General features: G+C 37.6%; 1 protein-coding gene across 3 annotated transcripts; it reads left to right on the top strand.

Moving 5' to 3' along the window:
* Nucleotides 1-3,241: 3,241 nt before the first annotated feature.
* On the top strand, nucleotides 3,242-17,203 carry LOC137408296 (TAR DNA-binding protein 43-like). Of its 3 annotated transcripts, none has more exons than XR_010980067.1 (11): nucleotides 3,242-3,341; nucleotides 3,682-3,794; nucleotides 4,476-4,603; nucleotides 4,777-4,964; nucleotides 5,231-5,380; nucleotides 5,701-5,805; nucleotides 7,908-8,032; nucleotides 8,135-8,289; nucleotides 10,767-10,865; nucleotides 14,101-14,193; nucleotides 16,737-17,203. XR_010980067.1 is itself a non-coding variant. In XM_068094758.1 (8 exons), exons 1-8 carry the CDS (start codon nucleotides 3,324-3,326, stop codon nucleotides 8,679-8,681), a joined length of 1,374 nt encoding a protein of 457 aa, XP_067950859.1. In that variant the 5' UTR covers nucleotides 3,242-3,323; the 3' UTR covers nucleotides 8,682-8,912. The 3 variants fall into 3 exon arrangements, 1 of the variants encoding a protein (XP_067950859.1); XR_010980066.1 differs by having other exon boundaries at nucleotides 10,767-10,861; nucleotides 14,096-14,193; nucleotides 16,737-17,202; XM_068094758.1 differs by lacking the exons at nucleotides 10,767-10,865; nucleotides 14,101-14,193; nucleotides 16,737-17,203 and having other exon boundaries at nucleotides 8,135-8,912.
* Nucleotides 17,204-17,206: the final 3 nt, after the last annotated feature.

Raw genomic sequence — 17,206 nt, 5'->3', positions numbered from 1 at the left:
CTAAACAAAGAGAAAAGTGTTTTTGGACAGCAAGTGGTGACTTTTCTAGGTCATGAGTTATCCGAACACGGCGTCCGACCTGGGGCCGACAAGGTAAGTGCTGTGAAGAATATGGTCATACCCACTGATAGCAAAGCAGTTGAGAGGGTACTCGGATTTATAAACTACTTGTCCAAATTCATTCCAGGGCTGTCTGAATTGACTTACCCTTTGAGAGATGTGAGCAAAAAGTCGAAGGAATTTATCTGGGAGATTAAGCAAGCCCAGGCTTTTGAGGCATTGAAAAAGAGTATCCTTGATGCTCCCACTCTTTCTTACTTTGATCCAAACTCTCCAGTCACCCTCTCAGCTGATGCTAGCTCTCATTCTTTGGGAGCCGTACTCCTACAGGATGGTAGGCCCATTGAGTTTGTGGATAAGTCTCTAACGGAAACCCAACAAAGGTACTCGCAAATCGAGAAGGAGCTGTTGGCTAATGTTTTTGCGTGCAAACGATTCCGATATTACTGTTTGGGCAGACATGTCACCATTGCCACAGACCACAAACTGTTGGGTATCATGGAAAAAGAGATAGCCACGCTTTCCCCTAGGCTGGCCGCCATGCGACTGGAGCTGCTAAGTTACTCATTCACGCTGACTTATGTTCCGGGTAAGGACATGGTAATAGCTGATACTCTCTCCAGAACGTGCCCTGCAGGTACAGGGCTGGTAGAAGATCTGGGACCGGATCCGCTTATGCAGGTTTGCAATGTGGTAATTAGATCTGAAGAGACTATGTGTAAGTATGCCCTGGCTACGAGGAATGATGAAGAACTGACTGTAGTGCTGCAGTTCATCAGGGAAGGGTGGCCAACTGCCAGACGAGCGTGCCCAAGTCGAGCTTTACCCTACTGGAGTCTGAGAAATAACCTAGTTGAAGTAGGGGGTATTGTATTTTACGGCAGCAGACTAGCAATTCCGGTAACATTGAGAAATGAGGTTTTAGATACATTACATTCTGCTCATCAGGGTATAACTAAAACATTACAACGCGCTCAGACAGCTGTCTTTTGGCCTGGCTTAAGACGGCGGATAGAAGACAAATGCATGGCTTGTGAGCCTTGTCGTACAGTGGAAAGAAAAGGTAAGAAAGAACCACTGATTCCGGTACCAATACCAGATTTCCCATTTCAGAAAGTTGGTGTCGATTTGTTTAGTTTCAAAGGTAAGGAGTACCTTATGGTAGTAGACTATCTTTCCAAATGGCCGGCGATAAAAGAATTAGCGACCACAACTGCTAAAACTGTGGCACAAGCACTATCACAAGTGTTTTCAGATTTTGGGACTCCGCAAGTACTGGTATCAGATAACGGTCCTCAGTTCTCGTCTTCATATTTTAGAGAATACTGTAATTCAAAAGAAATTAAGCATGTCATCAGTTCGCCGCTTCATCCCTCAGGGAACGGCCAAGTTGAGCGAACTATTAAAACGGTAAAGTCGATGATGGGTCGATATGTTGACTGGTGGGAAGGGTTGACCACTCTCCGCAACACGCCGGTTGCAGAGGGCTTGCCTACCCCTGCCCAGCTGCTGCAGGGGCGCTCTCTGCGGGATGGTCTGCCCCTCCCAGAAAGTAGGTATCAAGTTCAGACATACGAGTTAGGTGATATCAGATTAGCACTAGGCGAACGCAAAGCAAAGGATAAGTATTACCATGATAGAAAAGCTGGGCCTGAAAAATAAATGTTTAGATCAAAGCAGCAAGTATATTTCAGAACTGCAAAGGATACATGGATACAAGGTGAGATCCAAACAGAGTCCGCACAAGCGAACCAGGGGGTTCTGATAAACTGTCGACTAGCATCGCGAGCGCACCGCAAATTGTCCCAGCATCGAGTCCGGTGGTAACGCGGTCTAGATTTGGCAGAGAACTAAAAAGACCTGCGTATTTAGATCAGTATGAGTGTTCATAAGTGGGTCCTGAGCCGTGGTCGGCTGATACCTCATGCTCTTGGGTGGGGTTCCGGGTGCTTGGGTGGGATCCCGTGTTTTACTTAGAGATTATAGTTTTTCTTGGTAGTTAGTAGTTGTAGTTTACTTGTTGGATATTATATTGTTTAACAATCACATTTACAAGTTTGGGTTCTACCTTTTATCTCTGGAAATGGTTTATGGTTTAAACATTTTGGTAGTGAAGGGAGATGTTATAGATTTAGTTTAGTTATTAGTTTAGAGGTTATATCGTGACTTCCGGTAGACCGTGAGACAACCTCAATGGCGGATGCTGCTTGTGTTATAACTTACATAAATAAATCCTAATAAATACTTGTTTATACCTGACATCTGATCCTGTAATTAATCAAAACTAAAACAATAACGATTAAAATTTAACTTATTCTATTATTGAACCTATTATATTAATCAGTATGGTTAATATTGTATGGTGTTTCTGACCAACTCGTTTCGAGATTGGGATCAACCGTTGTCGATATACAAACTCGTCAAGCTTCAAACCCGTCGAGGTTCGGACTATAATCCTTTTGAACACTTAATAAATCTACATACGACCAAAAATCGGCCCAAGCTTCCCAGCTCCTCACATCACAACCAATTAAACCTAAACATTTTGAGAAACTTCAACTCTCTTCCCAGAAAATTACGAACCCTGACCCTTAACTCTTTAAAAACTAACCTTAAACTTCATCTTCTTTGCCAATTTTCATAGCCCTAACTCTCTGTATGCCATCCAACAACAACAACACCAATACCATGTTCTTTTGGACAAATTATATGATATTATTACCATACCTGCTAATACTGTAACCGCTTGTAAATGCTCATCAAATATTGTATTTGTTTTATGTTCGTTTTTGTTACTAGTCACGGAAACAGCACAATATATTTCTCACATTCAATTGCTTATGTTCTATCCTTCATATTATATTTTAGCTTCATATCTAGATTAGTGTGTGATAAGTCTTGAAATGTGTTTTTTGTCATGAATGTCGATTATCACAATAAGTAATGTAATAAAAAAATAGCGTTACAAAGTATTCTCGAGGCAGTGCCGAAAACGAAACTACGGCTTCATCGCCAATCTAGAATTGTTTTGTCGCGTACGCCCACTACGCTTTTTGCAAATTTGTAGTCGCAAACAAACACTAGGTTTTCATTTAAGTCATTGTAAGCAATAATTAAATGTAAAGGTAAATATATTTTTTTGTTAAAAAAAACAAAATAGTAAATTTTAAAAATTGCAAATATTTTTAATGATTTAAGGCTTTCTTTGTCGACCGTTGTTGATTGTTCCCTCGCCATCTTTACGCTATTTAACTTTTGAAGAAATGGAGCAGTACATCCAGGTTTGTTTTGTGTAAATCTGTTCGTTTATTTGCATTTGTTGTACAACGTCTGCTTACGTGGCTTTTTAGCTGTATTTATATATTTCTTGTTGGGCACCGTGCTGTTTTAGGCTTGACGCACGCGGTTTCTTTTAATCACACTTGATAACTCTTGCTTCAAGTATGCGTTCCCGTACACTACCATTGCTTGCCAGCGGTACTTATGCTACCGGTATACACATTTATTAGTGGGTATGTAATGTGAGGTTTTTAATTACGAAGATTATCGAGTTGCGTTCGAAGGAATATCTTCCTTAAAACGCCTGTTATGTCATGCCATAACGATTTGCGGTTGTTTTAGGTTGTTGAAGAAGAAGAGGATGATCCTGTTGAAATTCCAGCGGAGTCTGACGGAACCCTAGAACTGACTACACTGACAGCCCAGTTTCCTGGCGCTACAGGTTTAAAATACAGGTAGCGTATTCTGGTAAACTATGTTCACTAATTTAGTGAAAGTGGAACCTTGTGTTGAATATTGACTTGGACGAGTGTATGTAGGCTAATGTAAGTCTTTTTTAATTGTCATTTCATATTTTTTGCCAGTTTCATAGTATTTTAATCAAGTTAAGAATATAGGTTCAAGTTTGATTGACTTTTAGCCCAGCATCAAAGTTTTAAAGAACTCATAAATGAGAAAGTAAAATATTATAGAATACAAAATTTCAAATGTCGGACTAATAATAAATTAATCCCTTGTGGCAGCAGCTATTTGTGCTATTTCAGCAGCTTAGGCTCTAATAGCATACTGAAGCATATTGTTGGTTTTTTAAGTAATCAGCTGGTTAATTTGTTATGCTAAAATTATGTTGCAGCATACTGTTGTCTTCAAGTTTACTTAGTTTAAATTAAACTTGTACCATATCTTATTGTCACCTCTTCCTGTCTGGCCCATCCTTATGTACATATATATTTAAGCATATCTAGTGATTTCTTTTACAGGGTTGTATGTTTTATGGTTACAAGCACATAAACATTCATGTTGCTGTTTTATTGTTCATGTAATTCAGGCTGATTCATAATTCATGTTATTTCTCCTGGTGCAATTGATAGGCTATCTTGTAGTTATTTTTGATGTAGTTTTTAAAAAATTTCCAGAAATGAGAGCACAGGAAACTTCCGTGGTCTCAGAGTTGTTGATTCCAAACTTCAATCTCCAGAAGAAATGTGGCCTTCTACCATTGTTTTTGTAGTTGTGTATCCAAAGGGACACAACTCTAATGCAGGTCAGTAGGATTGGCTAATTTATCTGTCCCAATTCACTGACCTGATCGTAAATTCAATAGCATTCATGTTCACTAGAGGTTAATCATTTGGTTTTCATAAGTTATGGTGTTAAAGGGCATGTTATACAAAGTCGAGTTATTTTGGGGTAGCATAAAATATATGCTTGCTGCAGAGGGGAAAAGGAAAGGTGAGCACGTGTTTGAGTCATCAGGCAGCACTGCAAAGATGAAGAAGCCTGCAATGGAGATCACGGAAACTCAAAAGACTCACGACCTTGTCATCCTTGGTCTTGCCTATACAGCTAATGATTCCGACATTACAGAGTATTTTGAAAAGTTTGGGCAGGTGCTTATGACACAGGTGAGGGTTTTTAAATTTTGACCAGGTGACTAAATAATTCCTTTGAATATGTTGCTTCTACAGAGCTGTCATGAAAAGTATTCGCTGTTTAGTTTCTTTACTTGGATATATATGACCACTTTTTAGGCAGGTTGTTAACCATGTTGGTTGGCAGATTGTTAACCATGTTGGTTTTGCCCTGATTTTCTGCTGACGGTCAAGTCCCATGATCAGTTGCAATCGTAATCAGTGATAAAGTTTTAACAAAAGTATATGCATGTATGTAGATAAAGAGAGACCACAAGACGAACAAGTCAAAGGGTTTTGGCTTTGTGAGGATGGGGGATTACGAGTCGCAGATTAAAGTTCTGTCTCAGCGGCATATGATCTGTGGCAGGTGGTGCGAGGTGAAACTACCCAACTCCAACCAGAACAGGGTGAGCAAGCATTACAAGTACTTAACATTTCCTACCTTGGATCCTATTGAAATGTGACCAACAACTTTTCCTTAATGTAGTGAGCTGTGGTCATATTTATTTCGTATCGGCCATGCTGACTTTGGCCCAGCCGTTGACCAAGTTTCACAGTTATAATTTTATTTCTTATTCATATTGCTATGGTTGATACGCTTTTCTTCCAACTCTTCAAAATCTTCCAATTTGCACCAAGTGATGTATTGGTTTAATGCGGTTGCCAATGATCCCCAGTTTCCCTGCTTCTATTATAACTGTAGCAATATATGTTTGTTCCATTTCAGAACAGCGCAGATAATGAGCTCCTTAACCGAAAGATATTTGTTGGTCGGTGTACAGAGGAAGTCACACAGGAGGATTTGCGTGACTATTTCACTAAATTTGGAGAGGTTAGTATTTTTAGTTGAAGATGAATGTACACAAAATTGGACACAATCACGAACAGTGATATCCTAAGTAACCTAATTTGTTACTTGATGAAAATGTCAATGCAGTTTCATGTTGCCAGCCGCACCCGTTCTCGCAAGACCTCGATATCATTGTGTATATTTTATTGGTCAATAATATGTACTATGAACCAATATAGTTTAGCTCTATGGTTTTCCTCCACACAGTCACTAAGCCTATTTATCAGGTTTATAATTCCTCTCGAATATCTTTCATTCTGCCGAAAAGCCTTTATAATAACTCCCCTTTGTACCTATACTAAGCTATAACCTATAAAAGCCTTTATAATAACTCCCCTTTGTACCTATATTAAGCTATAACCTATAAAAGCCTTTATAATAACTCCCCTTTGTACCTATACTAAGCTATAACCTATAAGAGCCTTTATAATAACTCCCCTTTGTACCTATACTAAGCTATAACCTATAAAAGCCTTTATAATAACTCCCCTTTGTACCTATACTAAGCTATAACCTATAAGAGCCTTTATAATAACTCCCCTTTGTACCTATACTAAGCTATAACCTATAAAAGCCTTTATAATAACTCCCCTTTGTACCTATACTAAGCTATAACCTATAAAAGCCTTTATAATAACTCCCCTTTGTACCTATACTAAGCTATAACCTATAAAAGCCTTTATAATAACTCCCCTTTGTACCTATACTAAGCTATAACCTATAAGAGCCTTTATAATAACTCCCCTTTGTACCTATACTAAGCTATAACCTATAAAAGCCTTTATAATAACTCCCCTTTGTACCTATACTAAGCTATAACCTATAAAAGCCTTTATAATAACTCCCCTTTGTACCTATACTAAGCTATAACCTATAAAAGCCTTTATAATAACTCCCCTTTGTACTTATACTAAGCTATAACCTATAAAAGCCTTTATAATAACTCCCCTTTGTACCTATACTAAAACACGGATCACAGATCCACCACAAACGTTGCTGCAATAAATTTAAGAAGTTAGGTTACCACTTGCCACATAAACGAGCTAGCTACGTTCAACATTAAGCCAAAGATATTTTGTACTGCTACATCTTTATATTAAATGTGTTTTGGTCAAACTGGAAAAGTGCTAGGGTTTTTCTTTTGCAGCTGATTTCGCTAAACTACAGAATGATTAAGTATTCCATTTGTTTTTCATATGCATTGATTGTTCTGCAAAATTATTTCCTTAATCTAAAAAACTTTCAATTGAAGTTATACGATAAAACTCTGCTTTTTCAACAAAAACCTTGAGTGTATGCCAGCAAGAAATGGTAGATATGGCTTTATTCCATTTGAAAAAGCAACGAAATCCCTAGTGAATGAGTTGATATTTCCTGTACAGTCAATAGGCTGAGCTAAAGCGTCTAGCTAAATTAGCAATTGTGGACTATTATTATTTTTATATATTGTTGTAAGTCAATTTTTTAGTAAGAAATGATTTGGTTTAGTTGGGAGAATTGAACCAAGTCATTGAAGTTAGGATATCCAAAGAATTGTGAATGGAATTGTGGTGTTTTGTGATGAATTGTGAATTGAATATATTCTTACACAACCTATGATGCAAAAGAATCAGGAGTTAAATTGTTAATTTTTTGGTGAGAATTAAATTGAGTCATTTTTGTTAAGTCTTAAAAATGTCTCTGGTAGTTAGCTGGCACTATCTCTGATTGGCCAGTGTATCATGTTTAGACATTGCCAATGAGGTACAAGTATTTCACTGCAAGTATGTCGCTTCGCTGCTAATAGGAATGGAGTTATGCTATTTACATGGGCGTTTTATGTTTGCGTTTTTCGAAAGGTTGTGATTCTAAATGCTACATGCTAATGTAGCCGCATATCGAGCCAAAGCTATGATCATAGTGCATATCATTATACTGCCGAAAAAGCAAACATAACTGACTTCCTTTTCATCACAAGCCATACCATTAATTTCAGTTTTTCCTCATAAAAATTATTGATTGTTATCAAATGTTTTTTACAAGTCATGTCTGGAATGAGATCTGTATCTTTTGTTGTTTACCTGTCATTTCATGTTGTCTGTCAGGTTGTGGATGTATATATACCAAAGCCATTCCGAGCTTTTGCCTTTGTAACTTTCTCTAACCCAATCGTGGCTGCGAGTCTGTGTGGGCAAGATCACCTCATCAATAATGCCAGCGTTCACATCAGGTATGTAATCAATGTCACGCGCATGGTATAGTCCTGATTAGCTTGAGTTCCTAGGATGGTTAAGCGTTTCTGTACTGTTTATGTACTGACTTTATCCTTCAGCGCTGCTGATCCAAAGGAGAACTTCAACAAAGGAGGACATCGAGGAGGTGGAGATGATTTTGGGAGGAACCGTTATGGCCGAGGCAGGTCCAATTCGCCTAACAGAGGGGGAAATCCAATGGGCAACCAGGGCATGAATCAGCAGGGTCCAGGAGGTAATATGCCCAATCAGATGCCAGGTTTCAACATGGGTAATTTTCCCATGAATCAGGCAATGTTTGCAGCTCTGGCAAGTCAGGGTATGTTTGGAATGCCCAACATGATGGGTGGGATGGGCGGTAACCAAGGTGGATATGGTAACCAACAGCAGCAGCCACCCCAGGGTGGTGGTAACTTCAACTACGGGGGATACAACAATCCAAGCGGTTACGGTGGTAGTGGAGGTGGTGGTGGCTACTCTGGCCAAGGCCAGGTATCGAATGGGAACAGTAGTTGGGGCAGTCCAACTCCCATCGACAGTAAACAAGACATAAAAGGAACGAATGCTGCAGGCTGGAACCAGGGTCAGAGCCAATCAAACTCGAACTCGTCGTGGAACCAAAACTGACCTTGTCAACCAGCATGCTGACTGGTCCTCTTCAGGCCTTTGTATATATCGTGTAGATTTGGACGAACGAAGTGAGTGGGTGTGTACCCGCGGGAGACTGTGTATAAGTGACATGTGGACAGTCGTGTGTGCTTATATGTATATCACCTTTTTATTGTGCGTACTCAACCCGTAATTCAGTATCCTGTATAATAGTATCATGATGAATAAATGTTGTTGGCCGAAGAGCAAGTGAACTGGTGTTTGTAAGGTTGCTATTAACTGGCTAGAATCCATCTGTGTTGTAGCAGGGTATATGATTGTATGTACTATTTGTGGTTTGTATGGATGGTGGCACAGCATTAACAAGGTTAAACACTCATTCTTTTTACCACACTCTCTCTACTCCAGCCACCGTGAATGCAATGTATTGTAGTTCCTTTACGCTGAAGCGTTTCCATTTGACCCGAAAACTTGCACAAGTCAGTATGCAGCAGATTAGTTACCAAGCCAAATTTATTTAGTTGTGTTTTTCATGCTCTGTTGCCAAATAGCAATAGTTTAAAAAAGTCAAACATCGTTAAAGCTTTATTTGTAAATTGTTTATAATGCAATTTCTTCTATGAAAGTGTATATTGCTGTATTCAGCTAAAAAACCGGTATGTGTCCTGCGTAAATCCAAATATTTGGGTTTATGATGTTTCATTAGGTTTTCAACAAGGTGGGCAGGTTCTCTAATTGGTCTGAAGATGTGTGGACATTCTGTCTCTCTTTCAGTCTGTAGCTCACAAGTTGCTTGCAAGGTGTATTGAGTTGTTTGCTTGGACATCGATAAAATGTACCAAGAGGGTGGTGGCTTGTTAGCAAGTGTGTCATATTGGTTGGACAACCTGAGCTGATGTGTATGTTGATCATGGCGTGGCGATTTCATAGCTTTATGAATCAATTTCTGCTTCTATCAAACAAACTGCGTTATACCTGGATTTTGTTTATTAATACTAGTAATCTGTTAGTCTATCACACAAATTGAATTGACAAAATATTGATACACTAGAAGAAGTTTGGTAAAATTGTAGAAATGGCATAACTTTGCCTTAGCAAAATTTAGTAAGAGTTGTTGCGATACCATTAAAATGATCAATCCTGTCAAAAGATATTGCTCATGAAGGTATTACAGTGCTACAAGATAGTTGTAAATGCTAGTAGGGCTCCGTCTGTGAAGGAAGCTCTGATTGGTTAACAAGTGTCAGTCTTTCATTGAGATCAAACAAATTTTGGGGCTGTGGGCATCATTTATAGAACCTGGTCTGCTCAGCAGTGTGCAGATCAGTCTGGTGATTTCCGTAGATGGCTAGAATTGCCTGTTGAAAGATGAGCTGAAGAAGCAATAACAAACGTGTAGAAATTGTGTATGATGTGTGTGTCCACTCTTGAAGCACGTCTGTCTAACTTTGCAATGCTATACAAATATGATATTGGCATGCCTGAAACTGATATGCTTGGGAGACTACCATATGATATGGCATTTGCCAATGCTTGCATGGCTGTGACTATCTCAGACTTCGTCTGAATGGCTCATAGATGAGCGGTTTTGGCTCTGGAAATGACCAGCTTAATCAACAAGTGATTGTGTTCAAGTAGCAATCGTCTGCAAGTGACTATCGTCTGTTGAAGTGTTGTGATTGGTTGAGCAAGTTGGAGAAGGATACGGTCAGGTGAGCAAAAATTGATAACTTGATGTGGTACCTTGCTTTGTGTACGCCGGGAGACTGTAAGAACAGATTAACAGTGATGACTGCAAAGGTTAATTCTGTTTGTCTGAACAATGTTGGAGTTGACCTTTCTGTAATGCTGAGCATATTTCACTTGTATAATTTCAAACCAATGTTTCAATAATTCACCTCCAGCTCATGCGCAAGTCCCAGGTTTGGTTTTTGTCAATTAACTGTTACTAAAATGAGGCGCATTCATAAAGGAGCCTGATTTTTGCTGTTACACATGTCCTTTAGAAGTGTTGTCTGTATTGGTAATCACATGTTGCATAATGTTGTTATAATATATATCTACCATTTTGGCAGACATTTTATTTCCTTACCATTTTTCTAGGAAAATTATTTCGCTGTCGTTGAGGTTGGGTTAGTAGAGCTGGAGATAGCCAAGCAGATGAAAACAGTTGTGCTATACACATCCTAACAAAACTGGTAAGTACCTTCGTAACTTGTTTATCATGAAAGATAAATCATGAAGCACAAACGGAGCATTTTTTGTGCTTCATGATTTAGTGTTTGTCAAGGGTTAAGCCAGACAAGTTCACTAATAACAAAAATGAACCAAGGCAATGAATTTGGGGTTATTTTTAACGTTATGATAACTCATAATGTGCATTTTTGTTTTCAGTTCATCTAAGCTTCATTCCTTCATATATGCTACCGCATTGCCATCGTAATTTTGAGGGTTATCAAACTTTGGTAGTTTTAACTAAAATCTAGAAAGGTATTTTACATAAGCTAATAGCGCAAGTTGCCCCGGTTCTGATATCGACATCGGTGCCAATATGAATGTCAAGTATCTGGATAGGTAGTAGCCGATCCTTTTCTCTGAAACTTCCGTACTTTCTATGGGTCACCTTTTGAGTCTAGTTTGAGTATTTTAGCTTGCCACATTAACCAAGATCATAAATGGAATGTTTCTATCAGCCACCTAATGAATATTGGGCTTGTCACATTAGTTATTTCATGCCCGTAGCATGATCAACATTGGCCATAGCTGAGGAGTTTTCTTGTATTACTTAGAATATGAATAATAAGTATTGTAATTTCCATTCGCAGAACTTACGGGTCTGACTTATACGCGTGTAACTCTGGTTGATAGCAAACAAAATGATATTATGCTAACCTAATTTTAACAACTACAAATAGAAGCTTTATTAACTCAACTTTATTAATAAACATAAAACAACAATAATGGTGACCACCGTAATTAACTCTTGCTGCCAAATAAATTATTGTAGATACACATATTTGGAACATACATATATGTTGTCATGACATTTGATTGAGTTAATTAGTATAGGATTTCACATCATCTGATTCCATAATAAGGCTACAAATGTGTTGCAGAAACAGTTCATACACTTTGTCATTATCATACTATCGTAGTGGACAAGTTAAGCATGTTTCTAGTCAGACGCGTTACCACTATTACTATAGCGTACGGCATTATTATTACTTTTAACAATAAATACTCACTGTCACTACTATTATTACTTTATAGATAATCATAAGAAGTTGGTAGATCTAGAAGTTATGAAACCTCTGTAGCTATAATGCTTCTAATCATCACGAAGAACAAACAGCTATAAAAATGTGCCTTTGAAAAGCGAAACTCTTTTCCATTGGCTCAATGCAAACAGATGATTGTTTCCTTTCGATTATGTGGAGACACGATACTCTAATTATACAACTACTCAATAATCAGAAGCGTTTTATACTAAGCTTGCTAAAACCGCTCCATTTCCACAACCTTTTGCCTTGATAAATAAGCACAGCGTATTACAATTTGTAGGGTCGGCGTATACATGTATGCGAGTTCATATAAATTACCTGATTTCATAGTGGTCTGCTTATATGCGAGATTGGCTTATATGCGGGGATATACGGTAGTATGCCGGCAGTCCTCGTACGCTGTGAGAGATCTCATCAGGCGTAATAACTATGTGCATAATTATTCTTTAAACGGGGTAAATTCTTTCCATGTGAAAAAATGGTCGAGTGGTGAAATGGTGGCCTGCCTGGCTGGGAATCCAAATACATGAGTTCGATGCCCATCTTCTTGCAATCTTTTTAATATACTCTCAGCGTGGGTATGGACAGATGGACACTTCTCTTATTATAGTAACGACTATATGAATGCCCGGGTAATAAAAAGAGTTGCCCAGAAAATTTATTTTTGATCAACATACAATATTTACCTTTCTAACATTTAAATTAAGGTGTTTAGTTTATTTCTGCGTAATTCATACTGTACCGGTCGCTGTGCCTACGACAGCTTTATATTGATTGCAATAGTCTTGTTGGCAATGTGTGCTTAAGTAATTTTCTTGCGTGCGTTTTTCTTTTCTGGACACACAGACACTTCAATATGTTGAACTACGCTGTTTGTTTTTACTATTAAGTATAATTACTGTATGCATCACCTGTACACCCTTTGTTTATGCATAAACTACCTACACAGTCGGAAGTATTTTCTAGATATGCCCCGATTCTAATTTCACTAGCCGATTCAGATACCGATTCGATATACCGATTCTGATTGAAAAATAATCCGATTCAGATACCGATTCAGATCTTTTGGGTTGCGTAGATAATTGTTAATTTTATTATGCTAATATAAATATAATGCAAAAAAAATATAAAATTTTTATGTATTATTTGTTTGTATTTATGGAAAAAAGACATACATGTATATACATTCATATACTGCCATACCGTGCATCTAGTAACAAAACAGTCCATGGTTCTTGAATTCTATTATTAATAATGGTAATTACTGTTAGTGGTACAGCTTTATCTGTGATAATTAAGTCTGTCTTCTACTGCTGAACGAACTGCTGCGCCTGTACTGTTTAGAGCAAATAAATGTTTCGTTTAATTACCGTTAGTGATTCAATTATCTCAGTGAGACGTCTTTATCTTCTATCACTATCGATGTAGCCAGTAGTACTGAAGGATCACTTGCCACAGATGACGGAGGACAGGCTAAATACCGATAAGCCACCGAGGTTAATTTATGCGATACAAACGATACATCATATAGTTAGGATCAAGAGACAGATAGATAACTTTATGGGTTTATGCATCGGCTGCTCAAATTACTTTCGTAATGCTAGTAAATAGAAACATTACACCGCATTCATGTTTCTCATGATTGTTCTTTTGTTCGTGATTGGCTGCAAGAAATCATATCGCTGTAATATGGCAATACCGCACTCTGTCATTACGTCCTGACTAAAGCCAAAATATTCCTCAGCTGTGTGGATGTTTATTAGGCTATAGACAGGAAATAGGCTGTGTGACAGGCTCGGAATTCATTAGGAAAAAGAAGGAACTTGCAGCTGATAATTTGCTGTTAGTGTAGCAAGCTAAAATACGGCTTTCTGCTAAATAGTTGACCTGTAAAAAGTATCTAAAGTTTCCGATTTTTTAATAAAAGATCGGCCGATACCGATTCAGATATTAGAATCGGGGCAACTTTAGTATTTTCTGTACAGAAAGGATTTAGCTAGAACATGTGGCTTGTTATTTATGAAATATTTTTCAAATAATAAGTTTCACGCATCTTTTTAAAATACAATCTTTAGATTTGTTATTCGCAGTCTACCACCAACAAATATATCAACATGTGGGTTCTTAACTATTGTAGTTTATATATTTTAGATTAGAAGTGGGATAACTACTTGTGGGTAGTGCTTCTACACATGTATGGCTGACCTAATGGAGGCTAGAGGCAAGGCGTTGACCAATGTCTACCCAATGTAAGAATTGCCCTATTGCTATCACGGCAACTCTTTAAAATAATTTGTTTTAGCTTAAACATTCTACAAAAATTTGTGATAGTTAATTCGATTCCCATTAGCCATTTACATGTGCGCAGGTAGTTTTGTCACTCCTGCATTTTTGTTCCATAGTTCATGGGCTATATTATATGTTTACATAGGCAGTTTTGTCACTCCTGTAGCTATAGTCCATAGTTCATGGGCTATATTATATGTTTTGTGTTCCATAGTCCATGGGCTATATTATATATATTATTATATTATATGTTTTGTGTTACTCAAAATCTCTTGTATTAGTGGAGATTTGTTGATTTTAAAAAGGTAGTTTTCCAAAAACTCAAAGCTGTAGATTAGGAGGTAGAAATGTCTGGTAGATTTGTCTGCACATTCGCTTAGAAAGTCCGTTTCAAGAAGACAAATGAACATTTTGCCTGTACCAGCATTCATTGGTTTCTTTGATGGAAAGGAATTATTTAATAACAACAATGCCAACCCTTGTGTTCTAAACTTGTTGCAGACTGTTTTTCAAAATTGCTAGTATCTTAAAATATTGGTAGGATTACATGTCTATTTTATATACGTGTAGTTTAACATCCTCCTTTCCATTGATTGTTCTTCCATAACGACATTTGAGGGATAATAATGAGAATAGATAACTTACTGTGACCCAACTATCTGAGTAAGTAATGAAGCAATGAAGGTAATTTCTTAGAAATTTTTGGTCTATGAAAAACCATGTACTATACTTTTCGGACTATTAGCCGCTACTTTTTTCCGATGTTTTGAGCCATGCGGCTTATTTAGAGGCTGCGGCTATTCTGTGGCTTGTTCTTTCACCGCTAGGGCGTATTAACCAGAATCTTCAGTTAGTGCTCCTCTAGCGGTGAAAAAAAAACGAAACAATACCTAATGGTTCCGTTTTAAATAGCAAAGTAGCTGCCGCGTTAAAAAGCACCGTCCTGAGTTCTGCAGCCTATATAAAGGTGCGGCCAATGTATTGTTTTATTATCGTGTTTTGGAAAATAAAGCAGATGCGGTTTTTATAGGGGTACGGTTTATATAGGGGTGTGGTTTATAGTCCGAAAAGTACGGTATTTATTATATGCTTTGCGTTTTTTTCAATTGTTTGTATTACGTTTTGATTAAAGTTGTTACGATGTCATTTAACAGTTTTGTTTCTTGACTTGTGAAGCATTTACACACTTTCCTGAACTCTTCTAGCCCTACCAGGGTTGGCTTGGTTTAAACCGAGTGGTTTAAACCAGCCGGAAAAAAACGGTTTTTTCATTATTTTTTGTGAAAAACATAATATTTTAAGCTCCTAGTGGTTCATGTGCGGTAGAAATGCAATTATATGTAATTATCAGCGGTGGAAGTTTATTTAGGACACAGTAGTAAATTGATGGCAGAGCTCAAGTTGAAACTACATGAAATCCTAGCACAACAATGAATTAGTGGATTTCATTTTCAATTGGTTTTATCAAGTGATATGATGATCTCTTTACTGATGAAATATCAAAACCATGTGAAATATACTAATCCAATCATCGTCTCTAATAATGAATTAATACTTTCTCAAGTCTGGCCAGTGAGAAAGGATTACTTATAATTTGAAATTAAAACAATAAAATCCTTTTGGGCAAAAGCTTTAAGTTTGCAAACTAATATTTCATTTATTGGGCTCTAGCCAAAGTCGTTGGATTGTTAGACTTCAGTTTATCAAGTTTGTTGTGTTTTGAAAGACAAAGGTTTTAAGGCAAAACGTAATAGGTGTGCTGTCGTAACACAAGGTCACGCAGATAGGCTTAAAGCTCACGTAGCAAAATGTCAAGCTGAAAACACCAATTCAGACAGTGATGCTAATATTCAAGTGATAGAAGTTGAGTCATCTGCCACAGCTCCAAACACTAGCAATGCATCTACATTATGCTCTGCTCTACACTACCACACGACTAATCACTGGGATTAAAATTCTTACTTACACATAGAGCTGTATGTAAAATATTCACTTTATGTGATAAGATTTCTGCTCTGTATTTCATCGATCATGTTTGATTTAAGACTCATTCTAAAATTTCCATATGGTTTCTCTCTTTTTTCCCATAACAACTCCCACAGTACCATCTTTAACAGATGATTCCACATATGTATGTTCAATACTCAATCATGCAGCTATAGTAAGTGATGTTAATTAGACTTAAAATTGCAAAAACCTTGGTAAAATGATAAAAACCGGTTTAAACCAAAAAAACCTGGTTTTTTCATAAACCGTGGTTTTTTCCAACCCTGACCCCTACAAGATTTTTAGATGCTCATTTCAGACTTGCCACATTTTTCACCCTTTTGGTAACAAAATTGTTGACAAGCGTCCATCCATGATTGTTACTGAACTATTAAACTTTGAGCATTGCCTATCCAATATGGCAATTTGCTAGTGTCACTCGTAGACACTGGCTGCTTATGGGAGAAGTTTCTAGGGAAGATAGACATACATGTTGAATCTATAATTGTCTTTTTTGTAGAAGCTTGATGGGATGCCAGAAAATGTTCAACATGAAACGTCACCAGTCGTGCCTCTGGAAGAGAAATGTCAAGATTTCCCCTCATTGGACAAGTGTTTTAAGTTGAAACAAGCCTGCTGTTGTATTGGACTCAAGGAGCCTTCTTGTCATTGCTGGTGAATGGACGCTTTGTGATGTTTTGATAGTAGTATTACACATCGGTTGCGCGTGTTGCATGATTTACGCGTCATCTTGCAACGCCGATGTGAGATAGGAAACAAAAAGTAAGCTTTGAGGTGCTGTAATAGGGTGCAAATATGTGGTTTCCTATCATTAGAAAGACATCTACAGTAAGGGGATTGAATGTAACAAACCTTGGGGAATAAGCAAATTTGATGTTCCTGGTAACGATCAATCTAAAGGTAACTAAATCTAACTGGGCTGTCAGTAGCAAGCCAATTGTTTACTATATATGCGGATGTACTTGAAGT

This window comes from Watersipora subatra, chromosome 11 (assembly GCF_963576615.1).
Source record: "Watersipora subatra chromosome 11, tzWatSuba1.1, whole genome shotgun sequence".
NCBI classification, from domain to species: domain Eukaryota; kingdom Metazoa; phylum Bryozoa; class Gymnolaemata; order Cheilostomatida; family Watersiporidae; genus Watersipora; species Watersipora subatra.
The sequence above is the reverse complement of the archived record's forward strand: the minus strand, read 5'-3'. Positions and strand labels throughout refer to the sequence as shown.